An 18,911-nucleotide genomic window follows, 5' to 3' on the forward strand; every position below is an offset into this window, starting at 1 on the left:
TCGCCTAAATGAAAAAAATTTCATTTTAAAGGGCCCGGGGCCCCTGCCTACCCCTTGGCTCTACCACTGATTAGAGGCCAACTAATTTTTAATGTTTTTGTAACTGAACTGGTTATGTCACTGATTTTCACTTCGACCAGTTTGATTAAATAAATTATTTAAAAAACTTATAAAATAAAAAATAGAAAAACCTAGATCAAATCCTAGTTAATCCAAATTTTAGCCTGGTACACAACCGATTCAACCTCTTTCTCCAGATTAATGTCCTGATTAATTCTCGATCTAATCCTTTTCCAACAACCTTGTTAATTTCTAATCTCGATTCTACCGATGAGGTAATATGATTTTTTTTTTCATCCAAAAAAAAAATTAGAGAATAAGAGAAATTCAAACTATAAGAACATCTTCATTGACGTAAAAAAGACATGAACGAGCATTTTTTGGCCGGGAAGTTCGTTTTGACCGTTAATTATAGTTATTAAATAACTCATTCGAAACATGTATATTATTTGGTCAATTTATCATAAGATTTCTATTTCGTCCTTCCAGATGTTCTTTCTTTTGAATACTTATTCTTGATGTCTTGGAAGGGTTAAAATATATTCAAAATCTTCATAAATTCAGAATTTAGTCCCTCTATTTTTAATTTTAATAATTCAATTCTTTTATTCTTTGGATTTAAATATGTAAGTATAGTGTTTACATTATTAAAAATTCATGTCTATTACAGCATCATTTTATTGATTACATGGTAATCAAGTGAGTTTTTTTTAAATTTTAAAATGTCACAACAACAAATTTAGCAAGATAATTTTAATAATATTAACATTGGACCTAAATTTTAAATTCAAAAGTAAAAGGACTAAATTCTAAATGTTCAAGAGCGCATGGACTTGTAGCGTATTTTAGGTTAAAATATGTTATTACTCCATGTACTTCTATAGAATTTGATATTTAGTCCCTGTACCTTAAAAGTTAAAACCCAATCCTACTTTTTCAATTAAAAAATCTCAGCCCAATAATCATTGTCGTTGATAGTTTCTGTAAAAATTTATTAGTTTAACGTGTGTATTTTCCATTAATTATATATCACATAATATCAAAACGTCTTAACCAACATGCCATGTTGATAAATTTTGACCGGAAATACTAAAAATGTTAATGATTGCGCTAAGATTTTTAGACCAACTTAATTTTTAACTTTTTTAAGTATAAGAATTAAATCTCAAATTTTATTAAAATACAGGGACTCAAAAAAGCATATTTTAACCTTTTTGAAAATTCCTGGCAATTTCGTCAATGTCTTCTGTATATATAAACTTGTTTTCGACTACCCATATCTGCAAATCCAACATAATCGATCCCCCGAAAACTTTCCCATATATCTCCTTTTCTTTTTCTTGTTCAAAAACTTTCCCTCCTTCCGAACAGGAAAAGAAAACAAGAGAATTACACATTGAATAATCTCTAAAATTTTCCTTCCTTCCAAAAACAATTAAAACCCTTTTTTTTTCCCTTTCTTTCCATTGTAAAACCATGAAGATTAAAATCAAAGAATACGAACGTGTTCTTCGTTATTTCGACAAAGATGGAGATGGTAAAATCTCAGCATCAGAATTAATCCATAGATTAAACCAAATGGGTGAAAATCTATTGTTTAACGAAGCAAAAGTTGCAGTGGAAGCATTGGATTCTAATGGCGATGGATTATTGGATTTAGAGGATTTAATAGCTTTAATGGAAGAAGGAAATGAAGAAGAAAAATTAAAGGATTTGAAGGAAGCTTTTGGGATGTATGATGTTGATGGAAATGGGTTTATTACAGCTCAAGGACTTAAAAGAATGCTTAGTAAACTTGGGGAATTGAAGTCTATTGATGAATGTAAAGTTATGATTAAAAAATTTGATCTTAATGGCGATGGTGTTCTTAGTTTTGAGGAATTTAGAGTTATGATGCAGTGATTAATTTTGGTTGAGAATAAGTTTTTGAAGTGTCGTCTGTCCAACAGTCCAACGGATTTTCAGTTAGTGGAAGCATTGTACTCGAGGTGTTTATGCTCGGTTTTAGTTCCATGTTTTATTTCTCGATTCTAAGTACAGCCCTAATAGGATCACTGAGTTTTTGAAAGCGCCTCCATTGGGACTTTATTTGGAGTAGGGGGACAAAACCCGTGGCCAAAACCAATCATAGATACCCCGAGAACGATATCTCTATTCGAGAGTTTAATCAATCACTTAACAGACAACACTTTAAAAAATTTTCCCACTTTCATTTGTATTTAATTGATGGATTGATTTGTTGTTTGGGATTTAGCATTCTTTTTGTAATTATTTATGGTTGTTTTATCAGTTAAATATGTTGAATTTAATTAAATTATTCATTCTTTTATTTGTATTATATTTGAGTCTTTGAGTAAAACTGAAATATCATTGCTTTTCAATTTTAATGCGTTTTTAATTTTTTTTCATGAATCGACCATATATAACTACAACTACAGTTATATTTGAGTAAATTTTCAATTTCCTCATTAAACCATAAAAATATCATATGATTATAAACCCTATTAATTTATTACATTTTGTCCCTCAATGTTTATTAGTTAAACTTATTACCGATTTACTTATTTTATAGTGGAATGACCAAAATACAATCTAGAAGATAGTTAAGAGACTTTTATAGTTTACCAATGAATTATTATAACATTATGTAAAATATTATAAGCATTATAATAATTTATGTAATTTTATTATAAAAACTATATATTGAACAGGTAAAATCAAGTCAGTCAATTTTCTATTGATAACATCCATTCGATTGGAATATTTTATCTCGAAGTAAACTGAAACAATATATTCTAGTTTCCATTTTAATGTTAATATTGGTCGTACTTATACAAAATTTTAATGTTTTCATCTTAATTATTTTCTTTTTATAAGGCTTAATATAACATTTGGTGCTTAAATTTTGACACTTTTTTTAATTTAGTACCTAAACTTCACAATTTTTCTTAAGTTGATACTTAATCTTTTGGAGGTTCAATTTGGTACCTAAACTTTACTCTTTTCCTAATTTGTTACCTTTTTTTGTTCGATTTGGTACTTGTCAAATATTTTACAAATTACTCCAATATACTAAAAATGTTTTTATGAGGTAGCAAAAATAATTAATGTATGACCGACATGTGATAGATGATATGATATTTTTGTATTTTATATGTTCAATTACTTTTAGTTTTATTTATTTATTTATTTTATTAATTGAAAATAATGAATTTCTTTAAATTGGGGTTTCAAAATATTTTTCTTATTTAATATTAATTTGTTAAGCGAACTCAATATCTATTTTTTAACATGAATTTCCTCTAATATTGACAATATTTTTACAGCATAATAATAAAAAATTCAACACGGTTAGTATTTTACATAATTTATATAACATTTAATAAATTTAGGTACTAGGTACCAAATTAGAAAATGTCAAGCTCAGATACCAAATGTTATATTAAGCCTTTTGGTAATTACATTTAAAATAAAAATAATCATTTAATTAACTAATAATTCTAAAATTAATAATTTCATACCGATATATATAATTCAGATATATATGTACATAATATTTACAATATTTAAAAAATATTGATGAACGGGAAATAATACACCAATGCTGACTGCCTCGGGTAAAACCATACCATTACCTTACCAAAAATGGCCTTACCCTAGAGCTCCCTATTGTCCCTCCATTGCACAATGTCAGGTGCCGTTTATAACTGCAGTTTACATTAATATAAACTCAGAAAACAGGAAATTTATGTATGTTTATCAAGGTGGTCAGTTCTGCATCGATTCCAATTGTATTAATCAGTGCATATTGTTCGAAATTTATGTATATTTATTAAGGTGGTCAATTCTACATCGATTCCAACTGTATTGATCAATAAATATTGTTCTAATGGTAAAGCAAATAAGTAATATTTTTTTTGCACTAACGAAAATTCCAATCACATAGTCAAAATATTATGCATCAATTAGTGCATTCTATTTCAATGCTAAAGCAAAACAAGCAACATCCTTTTCCGCATCAATGAAAATTCCAACCACATAAACTAAGATATGATACATCAATTGATGCGTGAACAATATTAAAAATTATAAAATTCTTAACTATTTACTTTTAAGCTAAAAATTTAATTAGAATGTATTGACCAATAAAAATTACATTAGAAAGTAAACTTTAGCATTTAAAAGAAATTCTCTAACATACTCTCAAATTTAAAATATAGTAAAAACTCACACGATTATCAAAGAAAAATCCTCACTCATCCTTCAACTTCTTTTATTCAATAAATCCCACCTTCAACTCTTTCTTTTTATTAATGACATCACAAAATTTCTATTTGTGATGTTCATTAATGAATATTTTATATAATTTATAAATATTTTATATTTAAAATTTATTAAATATTGATTTTATAAATATCTATAACTATTAAATATTTTTAAAATATTAATAAATCTAAAATGATACACCAAAATAACTATACGTACCAATTATAGTAGAAAACAATACGTACACCGCTGACCACCCTAATTTTTATATATTAGTGTTCAAAATATTTTACTTTAATAATTTACTTTCTTTAGTTATTATCTTCATGAATGAAAATTTGTCGCAAAGTATTGGGTCATAGAGCTTGCCTTTAAAAAATTCAGAAATAAAATTATTTTAAAATTTTAAAATAAAAATTAATTAAATATTGATGTAACAATCCAAGTCTATCTATTTAGATGTGATTTGACAAAAAATACAAGTTCAAATACTAAAAACACCAAAATTACAAATTACAAATAAAACTAAAATACACTATACGAAAACCCAAGATGAAACGATGAAACAGTTATTTTATTAACCCAAAACCACCAGCCCAATCAATATGTAAAAGTTAAAACATTTTAAATATATTTATATAATGTTCCACTGATAAATAATAATCTAAGCCGGATAAGCCCGAGATCAGATTATTTTATTGATGATGAATTTCTGACAGAACATGAAAAAGAATCACTATAAATATATTATATACTCACAGCGTCCTCTCTTTCTTTTTTTCCTTATGAGATCGTTAAATTAACTTAAATACAACAAAACCAAAAACATGCTCTTTTTTTGTGCAGGCACTAAAGGAGATGACACAGAGGAACCAAAACAAAAGCAGCTTAACCCAAAAGCCCGAAATATCGGTTTAGGTTTTGCTGCCTTAAAATACCGATCATCCCCGGACCAGCCTGATGATATTAAGTGAGAAACATAACTTAAAAAAACCTATACTTTCATTATACAGACAAAATACGAGTGAGCCACACCGGACATGTACCGGCACAGTAAACTTACTTGCATACAGGCCTTTAGAAGAAGAGCAGAGAGAAATTTTGGAAGATACGTACGAACCATTTGTACAAAGACACCGACAGGGGCTTCACATGAAGTAGCTGAGAGCCTTCTTTCTTCGTGACCCACCCTCACCGTAGAGCTCGTTCCATTGAAGCAGCTCAGTCATGTTCACGGACTCAGAAGATACGCTGGCACATACCTGTTAAGATTTGAAATGTAAGGTAACTTAGTTATCGAACTTTTCTCCTTTTTTTGGAAGAAAAATAACTAATATAACTTGTTTTTTATAGATTACCCGCTCATGGGCATATTTGAAGTCGTCCATGTTTAGAGAACGTATATCAGCACTCCCACTCAAAGGCGGAGGAGGTTTGCCCTCTGCTAGAGCAGCAGCTCGTTCCTGCCATCGATGTTGAACTATTAAAACACAATGGCAATATGCAAATACAATATGATCCTTTTATTCTTATTTTACTTCTCATCTCTATTTCAAACAATTATAAAGAAAACAAATATATTAGCAGTCAACCCTTGCATAATGGTCGAAACTCAAAAGTCAATCACTCGAAGCTTTAACATTAGGAATTAGTTTTATTCATAAACATAGATGGTAAATATCGAGCATTGGTACTTCGATTAAGGAATGCAAGAATAATACACAATCTACCTAACCTAACAGCTCAATTCAACAATAAAAAGTACACACGCAAATGACCACCACTGAATCTAGTAGTTATTGTTGCATCGACAAATTATATGGATAGAGCCAAAATAGATCAATACAAAAAAATATAGTAAACATTAGTCAATGAGACATTTACCACAATACCTACCTTTTTCTCCTTTTCCAAAATCTCTTTAATTGGACGGTGTGCAGCAGTCACACAAAGATTCTGCAATATAACAGAATAATCAAGCAGTCAGCTAATAGTCTACAAGAAAATCCATCAGAAGTTGGAAAAAGACCAGACGATAGAACCTTAAGGTCGCTCCCAGAATATCCATCTGTCATACTCGCAACAGCATCAAAATCAACCTCAGGGGACAAGTCCTCCTTTGCAAGAATAACCTTTAGTATTTTTGCTCTATTTGCAGCATCTGGCAAATTTACCATCAATCTGCCAAATTACCAAAACATTAGAACAAGGCCTCAAAGTACCAGTAACTTAAACTGGATTAAGCTTGTGATATATCATGACACATGCAGCATATATGTGCAGAAGTTGGACTGCAACAAAAGGAAGTAAAGAAAAAAGGAAAAAAGAAAATAGTTTTTTGTAAAAATTCCAAGTATTTATTGTACAAGAAATTTTATATTTCCAAAAAGAGGATTGTAAAGGCCTTTTCATTCGTCTTTCCTCTAAAAGGTAAGATCGTATCTCGAGAAAATGCTCTAGCAGGAAAGTAGGCAGTAGTGGTCCCACGGTTTCTGTTAGTGAAAAGCCTTTTTTATTTTAAAATAAAGGGGACCGTGCATTATGTGCATCTTTATTTTCCTCCAAAAGGAGCCATACTGATACTTTACCTCCGTGGCAGCCTTCTAATGACAGCCTCATCAAGGTCAAAAGGCCGATTTGTGGCTGCAAGTACAAGGACCCGTTCTGTGTCTTTTGTACGTAGACCATCCCAGTTCACCATAAATTCGTTTTTCATCTTACGCATGGCTTCATGCTCCCCAGGATTTTCTCTCCGGCCCAGCATGCTATCAACCTACAAGAAACAGCAGAGAGGAAACCACATAATGAATTGGCATAGACCCAAACTGAAAATACAAATTGAGGATCATGAATAACTAACCTCATCAACAAATATGACACTTGGAGCAATTTTACTGGCCAAGGAAAAAACAGCTTTCACGTATTTCTCACCCTCACCGAACCACTGCAGCAAAATAGATACATAATTTCAAGTAAGATATGATAGAATAGCAAAATTAAATCAGGCAAAGGAACAACAAAACTGACCTTTGATGTGATGCTTGACATGGATATATTAATGAAGTTCGCACCAGCTTCAGTAGCCACAGCTTTTGCCAGCATAGTTTTCCCAGTTCCAGGAGGTCCGAATAAGAGTATGCCCTTGCAAGGCTGCCAACATAATAGCTCAGAGTGAGAATATTCATTGCAAACAAAGAGAATAAAAGAACTCCGTAGAAGAGTACCAAAAAGATGCAACTTAGATAGCTAGCAAAATTTCAAAAGAATCAGCTCATTGCTATATCTTAGATAACCTTAGTAAGTTGCCCCTTGCAAAAGAGTTCAGGCCTCTGTAAAGGAAGCATAACTAACTCCTTTAATGTATCCTTCACGTTTTCAAGAGCTCCGATATCGTCAAAGGTAACTCCAATATCACTGGGTGGAATAACATCAGCTAAAAGCCTTTTCTCAAATTCATTTTCGGTTACGACATCCTGAGATCACCAAAACCACCACGATAAAGATTAATGGACATTTACTCAGAAGAGAATACAAAATAATTTAGGAAACAAGAGAACCAAAATGAGACTTGATAGAGCATCTCATTTTGCAGGAAGGTACTGAAAGAACCTTAAGTGACTTCTTCAAGCTTTTAGATTCATTCTGGATAGCCTGTAAGATCTCAATGCCATATTGAATGCTGCCAGAATAGCAATTGTGTTATAATTGCATCTCCAACAATTGACTGTGCAGTTAAAATATTCTAACAGAAATGAAAAGATTATGTATCCCGAACCTTTCACATGATAAAACAAGCCTCACATCGGCATCCGCTTCAGGATGCTGCATTAGATGGTGACTTAAAGCCCACCCAACAACTTTCTCAGCACCTAGGATGGAAGGCAAAATATAAATTTATAAACTTTAACTCTAGGATTATTGATATGATGATATGTAAAAAGAAAACTAACTTTCATTTGTAAGGGTTTGATCCTTGATGCATAAAGTTTCAAGCCCTTCACATTCCATCCCACTCCGACCCAAAACCTACATAAAAGAATGAAAAATATAATAATAGTAATCATTTTCAAAATGCCACCACATCTATATAACCATGGCATGTCAAGAGAGTAATCAAACATTGAAAAATATTAAGATTAGAGTCAGTTAGCATGAAGTCAAAGACCATTTTAAGCCTTGTCCTGGTAATAGAAAAGGTAATCACAATCTCTAATTTGTTAGGAGGCTCAATAATAAGGGCCAGAGGAAGAAAGATGACGGGGAGAGCAATTATGAAGCCAAATAACCTAAAGGGAAAACACACAGGGTGAAAACATCAATAATCTCCTCTTGCATTCACAAATCGATTTCTCCAAATTTTAGCCTTTGGACATCCATAAAACTTGGAAAAAGACTTTACAAGGAAACCTTGCACACAAAAAGGACTTTTGCACAGAATTACCACCCTTTGACAAGCCCTCTTGGAAAATGCTCCCTCAACATGTCAGGAACTTCGTAAATGATTCCATGTGACAATATTTCCCAACCCAGCATCAAATTAGAAGTAATTATCAGATTTTAAATCCTAATCCTAAGACAGGAGTAGTAAATTTATTCCAAAGTAAATTCCAAAGTGCAAGCCACACCACATCATACCCCAAGAGAATAACATAATGGGTATACAAGTACAAAAAATGCTTGCAAAGAAAAAGGATCTTCTAACCATACAACAGTTTCTATAATATAATTTTTAGGTGAATAGCCAGGAAAGTTCTCCCATGCAACTGTGCCATCCTTAATAGCAATTAAGAGTCCCAGAATTCCACAATGACTATCTGAAGAGAACTAAAAGTTTCACCAAACCTAAAGCCTCCAATAGAAGATAAAGGCAACATAAACCAATCTTTAGCATTTAAAAGACCAAAAAAGAAGAAAACTAACAGTTCGTAGAAGATTCAAATTCCCCTTCATTTTAAGAGTTTCAGCATCACGATCCAATTGGTGCTTCCAAGATGCAAGCACAGCTTCATCCTGTAGCACATAAGCTTCAATAATAAGTTCCATTTTAGAGAACACATATTTGCGAAGCAACAAATACAACTCATATTTGGGATACACCATACGGACCTGTGGCATGTGAATGGTAACTTTATTTGGAAAAAGCTTAGTCAAAATTTTTGTAGCCTTCGGAACTTCCTTCCCCCTGTCATGCAACCTACCAAAGCTATCCTGAAAATAGCAAAACATCACACCCCTTAAATTAACAATAACCTATACAATAGCCTCTAACATGGTTGGCATATGAATGGTTTTATTTGGAAAATGCTTAGTAAAATTTAAGTAGCCTTCTGAACTTCCTTCCCCCTGTCACGCAACCTACCAAAACTACCCTGAAATATCAAAACATTACACCCATTAAGTTAACAATGACCTAGAAAACAGCCTCTAACGTGGTAATTTTATTTGGAAAAAGCTTAGTCAAAATTTTTGTAGCCTCCAGGAACATCCTTCACCCCGTCATGCAACCTAATACCCAAAAAATATCAAAACATCACACCCCTTAAATTAACAATAAACTATACATAGCCTCCAACATGGTAAAGTGTGAACTCAAAAATGTACAAGTGAGTGTAGGAGGAAAAGCAAAAAAGCGAAAACAGGGCACGTGAGCTGCTCCAGCATCTTTACAACATAACTATAACTAAAAGTAGCATAAAGATGAAACAGCTCAACTAAAAATAGAACTAAACTTAGTTATCCCAGATTCAATTCAATGAGACGCCCAATACTAAATACAACATGTTACCAATATGCTCCAAATTCAGTTCTCATAAGAGAAATCCAAATAACTTCAAACTTATTTCGGTTTACATGCCATGCAATTAAAAACATTAATTCCATCAACGTGAAAAGGCTCAGAAAGCTTCTACTCAAGCATTTCAATGCAATACCAAAGAAAAAAAATATTAATGACTTACATAACATGCAACTACCAAAATGTGAAAAATACTTGAGTTATATAGGCAATGATACCTACAGTCAGTACCAATGCATAACTCGCATCATTGTAAAAACCCAGAATTAGGACTTTTTTCTAAGAAATGCACAGTTGAACACGAAATCAAATACTCTACAGTGGGACTGACAGAAAATGCCAGTAGCCCAGCAAAGCCATTGGAGAATAGAACCACCCGTATGACTGACTAAGAGTAAATACTTCGAGCATCAGAGAACTAAAGATAAATTACATGAGCATCATAATTACATGACATTTTCACGAGTTAAAAGAGTATGAGAAACTTGAAATGCGATCATTTTCTATTACAAACTAATCAAAAGTTTCAAAAGGAAGAACCACAAAGAAGTCCTGATATGCAAACAGCTTTGCACCCCTTCATTGTGGAAACCACCCACAGTCACCATCAGTTACAAATATAGTAAATAAAATAAATATAACCATCCATAGGACCAAAACTTAGCCCCCACCAGAGAGAGCGAGACTTTCCAAAAGATAGAACCATTACCGGAAATGCCAAGTCAAGGAGAGCAGTTTGGCTTCCACCAAATTTTGTGAAAAGCAAACCACCAGGATGCGACTGCAAGGATAAAGTATCATAGGGTAAGGTACTCCTAGATCTAACATACAAATGAGAAGACAAACCAAATTACTCTAGAGTCTCCTGAGCAAACCCTTAAAATAATGACTAAGAAATGTAAACACTTAAAATAATGACTAAGAAATGTAAACATACTCTTAACCACAAATCTTTCTTATTATTTATGATAGAAGATTACCCCCAAACTAAAAAAATGATGTTTAATAGCTAATGCTATTCAGAACATATATCACAGATCATATAAAAGTTGGGGTAGGGTTACACAGGTCATAGAGATTGCCTACGTAACAACTAAAAGACAATAAGCAGTTATCTGAAGAACGGCATTTCTTTTGTCATTAACACAACGTAACAACTAAAAGACAATAAGCAGTTATCTGAAGAACGGCATTTCTTTTGTCATTAACACAATTAACTTCCTCTTTGCATCACCCTACCACTTAAATTCATTGCTTTTGCAAATTTGATTCAACTCCCCTCTGATATTGATGTCTTAATTTATCTTTTCACAATCCAAAACAAGATGAATTCATTTAGCTTAAGGCATCAAAAGATAGCAAGAGACCAAATAAGAACCAGTTATTGAGGATTTTAGCTGAAGCATTCTGTCAAAAACTTTATACATTTAGTTCATGCCACAAGTGAACAAGTATCGATCTAGGCGGGGAACAATTGCGTCCAGCCATAAACAACTCAGAAAGGTTAAAATAAAAAAACAAATGTACCTTCTCCTTACGGTTGTCAGTATGAGTGTGTGAACCAATTACAATGACATTATCAGGAAGCTTTTCAAGTTTGCTCTTAAATGTGGAGTAAGAGTCTGTATTTCCTGCAAGAGACTTCTCAGCGTCTTTCATAAACAAAATAAAAGGAGAAGTTCTGCTCTCACTGTGTATAGCCTGACAAAAATATTAGATTTAAGTTAATAAGAAATCAAAAATGGAAGCAAACTGTATAGCCAGACAACAATCATACAGTTGGTCGAAGATAAAGAATAAGTTACCTCAAACAAAGTGTTAATGAGTAATCTATCTAAATCCTCTGTGCTTGAGTTCTCCAAACGAAGGTCAGAAGCTACATTGCAAGAAAGAGTGAAAGAAACAGAGACAGGGCTTAGTAATCATAAGCTTAAACATAGATGCAAAACATGGAGAGATGTACAAAACATTACCATTGCAGAAAAATCCATGGCCCACCTCACGAATATTTCCAAGGTCAACGCCATCAGGTATGGGTTTATCAAATCTTACACCAATTTTTGAGAAAGGATTGTCTGCAAAGAGTAACATGACTTTCCCGCGAACCCCATAAGGAGGGCCTCTGTAGATTGAATTGATAAAGGAATAAATTAAAGCATGGTAATAGAAAACGCCTAGTCACAAAAAAACAAAAAAGAAAAAGTGAGAAATAGGATAAAACTAGAAAACTGCATGGCTGGCCATATTTGGTGAGTTGATATCAAGTGGAAGGGCATGTTCATGTTCACCCTTAAATGAGAGAAACAGAAGGGCATTTAAAATTACATAATATCACTAAAACATGTTAGAGTGGTTCCAATTAAATTAAAACTGTGTAGGAACACGGCTATTCTTTAGTTCTCATCAAATGATTTCATCGAGACTAGGTTATTGAGGACCATGCTGACATTTGAAAGTACTGAGAAAGATGAGTTTGCTATTCAGGTGGGAAAGACTTGCAGATAAGTTCCAACAACTAATCACTTGGATCATTGGATGCTAAAATGAGAAGAGACAACATGCTGAATTCAAGCCACCTTTTGAATCTCTCCAAATATAGTAGAGAGAGGTTGCAGTACCTAGATGGAGATGCTGCTGGATATAGACTGCCTGAAGTTGAATTCATAAATTTTACTCTGTCACCTGCATGATCCATGTTAGGTAAATAGTCACGAAACTAAATACAAATAACAATGCCTATGAAAATGTTAATGACACAAAAACCTAATCTGAAAGGTCTTTTAAGAAAATGTAAATACCTATCTTAAACATTTTATTCTTAGATGATCCAGATGAGGGCATGGTATCAGCTTCTGTCTTTGGCAGAGATTCAGGGTCACAAGTAGCATCAGGCACAGCACTTGAAGTGTCTGCTTCAACAGCTGGAGCCAAACTATTGGCCAATTCAATGGGCCCAGAATTCTGTTTGGTGCAGGTGCAGGATTTTTCAGCATTGACACCATCCTTCAGAAGCTCAGCTTCCTTTGAAGACAAACCCTATAACATATTTAGATCAATAATTTACCAAGTTATGTGCCTTTAGTATCTTTGACTTATGAAGCAATAATATGCTAACAAAGAAATTGGATGATGACAGCCATAATAACGTAATAATGTCAAAAATCAAATAACCCATAAAAGTGATGTCTTACACCCAAAAAAGAATGGCTATCAAAAATGAGCAATTTGGCCCCAAAATAATTAGCAAGCGCCTTCGTCAGCATCTCCTGATATATCTCAGACCCTGCATTTACATTTGAAGGAAAAGCTCAGTTTTGCAGCTTAATGCTACTAATACAAGACACAAAAATAACAAAGCATACTCACATACCTGCAGGGCCTGAGAGCAAAATCCGTGGGTTCACAGTGGTTAGATCTGAAGTATATTTCACGTGTTCTTTGTGCTTGAGGTGTATAATTGAAGCTGCTATGAGCACATTTTTTGTATTTTCACTGGAAAGATAGAAATTCACCCCTTAATGATGTATCATTCAATAAATAACCAAACTCAGAGCAAAACTACTGGGAAAAAACATTGAGAATGCATAGACTAAACAGCATAAACTTCAAGAGCTAAACTATCATACGAACAGTGACAACTTTGAATTACTAGCTATTGTATTATCACATACCGACACGGTCAGAGATTTATTGAAGAAAGATAATTGAAGAGCGGACCTACTTGTTTCTCATTCTTTCCTTCCCTAACAGTCTCTCATGCTCACTAACAGAATTCCTTTTCTAGATAACCAAATCGTGATTCAGTAGCTAAGTTAGCTTCTGTCCATGCTAGCTTTCAAAGTCAGTGAGCACTGAGATACCTTCCTCATCCATCCACTCTCAAATTAATTCTTCCTCTTGAATTTTCTTTCATGTGCTTATGCCCAATTAACTTGGCTCTTTTCCTTCCATTCCGCTCTCCTAACATTCTAGGAATCAACATAACTCCCAACATAGACTAATCAAACCCAGTTTCCTTCATGGTTAAATAGAAGACCTTCCATCAGAAATAAGCTTTGAATCTCAAATGGTTAGATCAGTATCGATGGGGAAAATGTTCTGTCCCAGCTTTAGTCAAGTCCAAAAATAGCAATTTTATGTGTTCATTGTCTTTCTTCCACTAGCACATAAAACACAGCCAACCGGGGAATCACAAATAGAAATAGAGTGGTTATATTAATGAGTAAAACTAGTTGGTTTTCTTGATGGTCCTATGCATGTTGGAAAAGTTCAGTTGCAAGATAAACTAACTTCCAATTATCTTCCCAAACCCTTCTACTTGGATTCAAAAAATGAAAGAATTTAACACAAACTGAGAAACAGCTGCCAAAATATTTTCTAGTAAAATATGAGATTGCCAAAAACTTTAAGAAATAATCCAAATTGATCACTGAATGTTGTAATATAGCACACAAGCCAGAGTTTAGGTATGCTCTTAATTGTACTCACATAAGCAGGAATGTGATGAAAAAAAGATTAAGAGAAATCTGGTTTATATTTGAAACATTTTTTTAATAAAAAAGAGATAGTATGCACAAAATTGTACCATACCTTAAATAATATGGGAAGTTATCAAATGACACGTCTAAGTTTCTGCCATCAAGAATTCCTGCATGAATGTCCTCTTTGAATACCGCACAGCGAAGTGATATACTTGATAGCATTGTCGGCTGTGAGTCCTTCACCCACTCGTTTCTTCCGTCCAATACCTGTTTACAGATACTTTTACTCAATTTCAGATTACAACTAGTTGATGGTGCAAACATCCTCAAGAAAGGCCTTAGCAAATCATTCACCCCAGAGAGTTTTACATTGCCTGCCTCTGTGTTGGAGTCGTGGTTGCAATCAAGATGAAGAGTCTTGTTGACTGATCCAACCTCTGCAGCTTTATCATTCCCTATGTTTGCAGTTGAATTTCCTTCCATGCCATCAAGATTAACATCCGCAGCAGTAGACACCTCAGTCACCTGCGGGATCTTACTGCTGGCTTGAGGAGGCGATTTCCAGCGCGATAAATCTGGCCTCAAGCTTGAAAGTGATGCCAATATGGTAGCCGCCCCAGTAACAGCTGATGAATCTCCTGACCTCCTCTCAAGCTGCAGAAACTTTCCTATGGTATTCTGGACCTCTGCACCCTTAACTGCAACATCAGTCATGAGTTGCTGAAATATCTAAATTAATTGAAATTATATTAAGGAGATAACAAAAATAAGCACAGACATAAAAACAAATAACCACTATTATAACACTCGACAAACAAGTGGACTTTAACTGATTGCCCTCAAACCCAAGGAAAGGATACATATGCATGATTCCCCAGCAAACCGAAGACCACTTCATCACCCGACTTAAGCACACAAGAGTTATTTTTCTTCAGCACTGTCCCATTTACTTGCACTGACCCCTTGCTCCCAGTGCTTTCTAACATGGCTGCTGCGCTGCCTTCGTGCTGATCATGTCGACAAATAATGAGTACTCATACTGCATGTACATATTAAGGAGTTTATCTCCACAACACAAATATAAGCAGTGACTGCCCAAACAAAACATTGAGAAATAAGGAGGCAGAAAAAAAGCAGAAAACCCAAAATCCAAAGAGCTAATGCATCTAAAAAGGGCCACTGCAGGATGCCCACAAAATAATCAGGGAGTGGCAAATACCATGTGTATGCATAAGTGTTCTTAATTTAGTATCAATCCAGAAAAAGGTAACATATTGAATGTAAAATTTAAGTGATACCTGGGTGTGCTTTATCTTGCAAAGCACTGCACTAATTGTCTGGTCCTTTAATTGGAAATCGCAGTGTTTACTCGAGCCAATCGTGAAATTTGATATGCAAATAGAAACATTAGGATTCTGTAGTTCACAAATGTGACCAACTCATTAGAAATAGTATCACAATATATATACAAGTCAAAACTCAGAAAGACAACCAGTAATTCAGATATCTAAAAAGTGCTATACACACAAAACGAATAAATATACAGACAGAAGATTCTTATCCAAAAGATAATCTGAAAGTACAGTGCTTTTTATGTCAACTACCAAGCAAACAAAGAGTAATTACTAGAGATGTTTTCAAAAAGGGAGGTTTGAATTTACCTGCGCAGACTGCGATAAAAGTCTGCACCAAGGTGTAGACGTATCAAAATTTGGATTTTGCTTCTGGGAAATACTCCAAGTAGTGAACGAACTCCTCCCCTTATCCAACAGAACCGGCGCAGAACCTTTAACACAACAAGCAAATCCACATTCAGTAAAAAGGACACTCAAATTTCAAAAAGAAAAAAGAATTCAGAAAAGCAAATGCAAATCCAAACTAACTCAAACTACCATTAAAATTAGGAAGCCATAAATGAAATAAATAAAAAGCAAATCCAATAATTTACAGAAAGTGACACCTTCAAAACAACAAGCAACTCCTTAAAAATAACAGTCCAATTTAAAAAAAGATTCAGAAAAGCAGAAATTGAAGTCAAATGACACTTAATATCAGGAAGCCATATGAAATAACTAAAAAGCAAATCCAAGAACTTACTGAAAGTGACACCTTGAAGACAACAAGCAAATCCGTAAAAAATAACACTGTAATTTTTTTTTTAAAATCAGGAAAAGCAAATGCAAATCCTAACTTCAATTCAAGAAGCAAGAAATGAAATAACTGAAAACCAGATTTCGAGACACAGACGCATCTCAAAACTCAAAATGCAAATCCAATTTCACTAAAATGAAACTCAAAACAGAAAAGAAATTAACCAATCACGTAACGCTCAGAACCAAAACAAAACTAACCATCAGCGATCGGCGCTACCACGGCGACAGCAGCCGATGATGTCTCACCCTTCCCAGCGTTATTCACATCATCTCCGGCGATCGGAGTCTCACCGTTCCCACAATATCCGGGATCCACGGCGGGCGGCGTACACATTTCTTTGGAACTCTCCGCCGCCGGCATCGATTTCTCCGCATTTTCCACCTGCAAAAAAACAAAAACAAAACCGCTGAAAAGTCAAATACCTTCACTCAAATCCGCCACTCTCAAACCCCTCAAAAAAAACCAAAAAATTTCAAAAAAAATCTTTTGGATGCGTTTTACGCTGAAACCTTTTGTCGTTTCGGAGATGGGGGCTTATCTTCAGAAGAAGAAGAAGATCTCTTGTTATTATTACCAGATAGAGATCCACTTCGTCTCGTTGACACCATGACTCTCTCCTTTTTCTTTTCTTTTTTGTCTCTCTTCACCACTGTATTAAAAAGAGAGAAAGTGAAAGATTGAAATTATAAAATTGTTTGTTTGAGAGTATTTATTTTCTTTGCGAATTTTATTTCTTTATTTAAAAAAACCCTTTTTGGTGAACGGAACGGAACGGAAGTTCACAACACCCCCGTCTTGGAGGCTTTTACAATTACATTATATTAAACGTGGTCGTATTGGGAGGTGATCGTGTTTGAGAAAGTCAGATTGTATTTTAATTTTTTTTACTATCTTTAAATTAGTTTTTTTATATTAAATTAAATAGTAAAATGATCCTATATTTTAAAATTTTATCTATTTTTACTATTAAAAATTAATATGACTCATAAAAAATCAAATAGTTACACTGGTGTATCATGAGTACTTTATGTTTAGGTACATAGATTAATTTTTAACAATAAAATAAATAATTTTTAACGAAATAACTATTTTACTCTTTGATCTAACGATAATGACAAATTTATTGATTTCTTTAGTAGATAGGATAAAATGCAATCTAACTTCTAAAACAATAACCTCCATGTACTTTTGCCATTAGATTGGTCTTGGTTAGGATGGATGTTTAAGATCCATTATTTATCCTCGATAAATCTAAATGATGATAATAAATTTAGCATTTAATATTTACATTTTGTCAATTTGGTTCTCATTTATTAGCTAAATTTAGCACTCAACTTTTAAAATTAGTCAAATTTAATCATAAAATATTTTTAAAAAATTGAATTATTTTTTAACAAAAATAATAACTAAATCATTAAACTTTTAAATTATAACAACTCGTATGGTAATCTACGAGTACTTGAGTGTGCTTTGATTGGGTGAAAAAGTGAAGAGATGGAAAGAGAAAATAGAATAGTAGAAAGAAAATAAATTTTGAATGTATTTGGTAGGAAAGAAAAGTAAAAAAAAATTGTATGTTAGTTCAAAGTTATGTATTTTTTAAAAGCTTTATTTTATTTTCTCTCATTTTTCAACTCTATCAAGTACATTTCCTTTCACTTTTTTCATATTTCATATCAAGCACATCTACTGAAAAAAATATATATATTATATTTTCCATTTCTCTACTTTTTCACCCCTTCCATTTTTCATCTTTCTCACTTTCTTTCCACCCAACTAGAGGTGCTCATGGGCCGGTTCGAGCTGGGCTCATAAAAAATTTCAGCCTGGGTTCTAGGCCCGAGCTCGGCCCGGCCCAAAAATATGGGCCTGAAATTTTGCCCAGGCCCTGCCCGAGAAAAAATCATAAGCCCGGGCCTGGCCCGGCCCTTTTTTTAATAAATACTAAAAATTTATTTTAAAAATTAAAAAATATATTTTTAAAAAGTATTTTAAAAATATTTTAAAATTAAAAAATAAAAAAAAAGTATTTTAAAAATATTTTAAAATTAAAAAAATTTAAAAAATAAATATATTTATTATATCGGGCCGGGCCCGGGCCAAAAAAGTGATGCCCGAGGCCCGGCCCGTTTTCTAAACGGGCCTCATTTTTTTGC

The 18,911-nt window shown here is 33.3% G+C and overlaps 2 protein-coding genes across 6 annotated transcripts; one reads left to right on the top strand and one right to left on the bottom strand.

The window, feature by feature from the left end:
* Positions 1-1,360: 1,360 nt before the first annotated feature.
* Positions 1,361-2,128, top strand: LOC105770409 (putative calcium-binding protein CML19). Its single transcript, XM_012591607.2, has one exon. The coding sequence runs from the start codon at positions 1,537-1,539 to the stop codon at positions 1,960-1,962; it is 426 nt and encodes a 141-aa protein (XP_012447061.1). The 5' UTR covers positions 1,361-1,536; the 3' UTR covers positions 1,963-2,128.
* Positions 2,129-4,979: 2,851 nt separating this feature from the next.
* Positions 4,980-17,444, bottom strand: LOC105786273 (uncharacterized). 5 transcript variants are annotated; one of them, XM_012612664.2, is made up of 28 exons: positions 17,265-17,443; positions 16,953-17,136; positions 16,263-16,387; positions 15,900-16,016; positions 15,462-15,608; positions 14,980-15,330; positions 14,711-14,868; positions 13,491-13,612; positions 13,312-13,403; positions 12,919-13,156; positions 12,739-12,802; positions 12,094-12,242; positions 11,926-11,996; positions 11,648-11,821; positions 10,830-10,901; positions 9,433-9,534; positions 9,247-9,336; positions 8,277-8,352; positions 8,102-8,195; positions 7,936-8,005; positions 7,620-7,799; positions 7,354-7,476; positions 7,187-7,270; positions 6,915-7,099; positions 6,369-6,507; positions 6,223-6,282; positions 5,685-5,789; positions 4,980-5,588 (listed from the first exon to the last, which is right to left on the bottom strand). In XM_012612664.2, exons 1-28 carry the CDS (start codon positions 17,361-17,363, stop codon positions 5,475-5,477), a joined length of 3,585 nt encoding a protein of 1,194 aa, XP_012468118.1. In that variant the 5' UTR covers positions 17,364-17,443; the 3' UTR covers positions 4,980-5,474. The 5 variants fall into 5 exon arrangements, with proteins under 5 accessions (XP_012468118.1, XP_012468110.1, XP_012468105.1 ...); XM_012612656.2 differs by having other exon boundaries at positions 14,971-15,330; XM_012612651.2 differs by having other exon boundaries at positions 14,956-15,330.
* Positions 17,445-18,911: the final 1,467 nt, after the last annotated feature.

This window comes from Gossypium raimondii, chromosome 7, assembly GCF_025698545.1.
Source record: "Gossypium raimondii isolate GPD5lz chromosome 7, ASM2569854v1, whole genome shotgun sequence".
In the NCBI taxonomy this organism is placed as follows: domain Eukaryota; kingdom Viridiplantae; phylum Streptophyta; class Magnoliopsida; order Malvales; family Malvaceae; genus Gossypium; species Gossypium raimondii.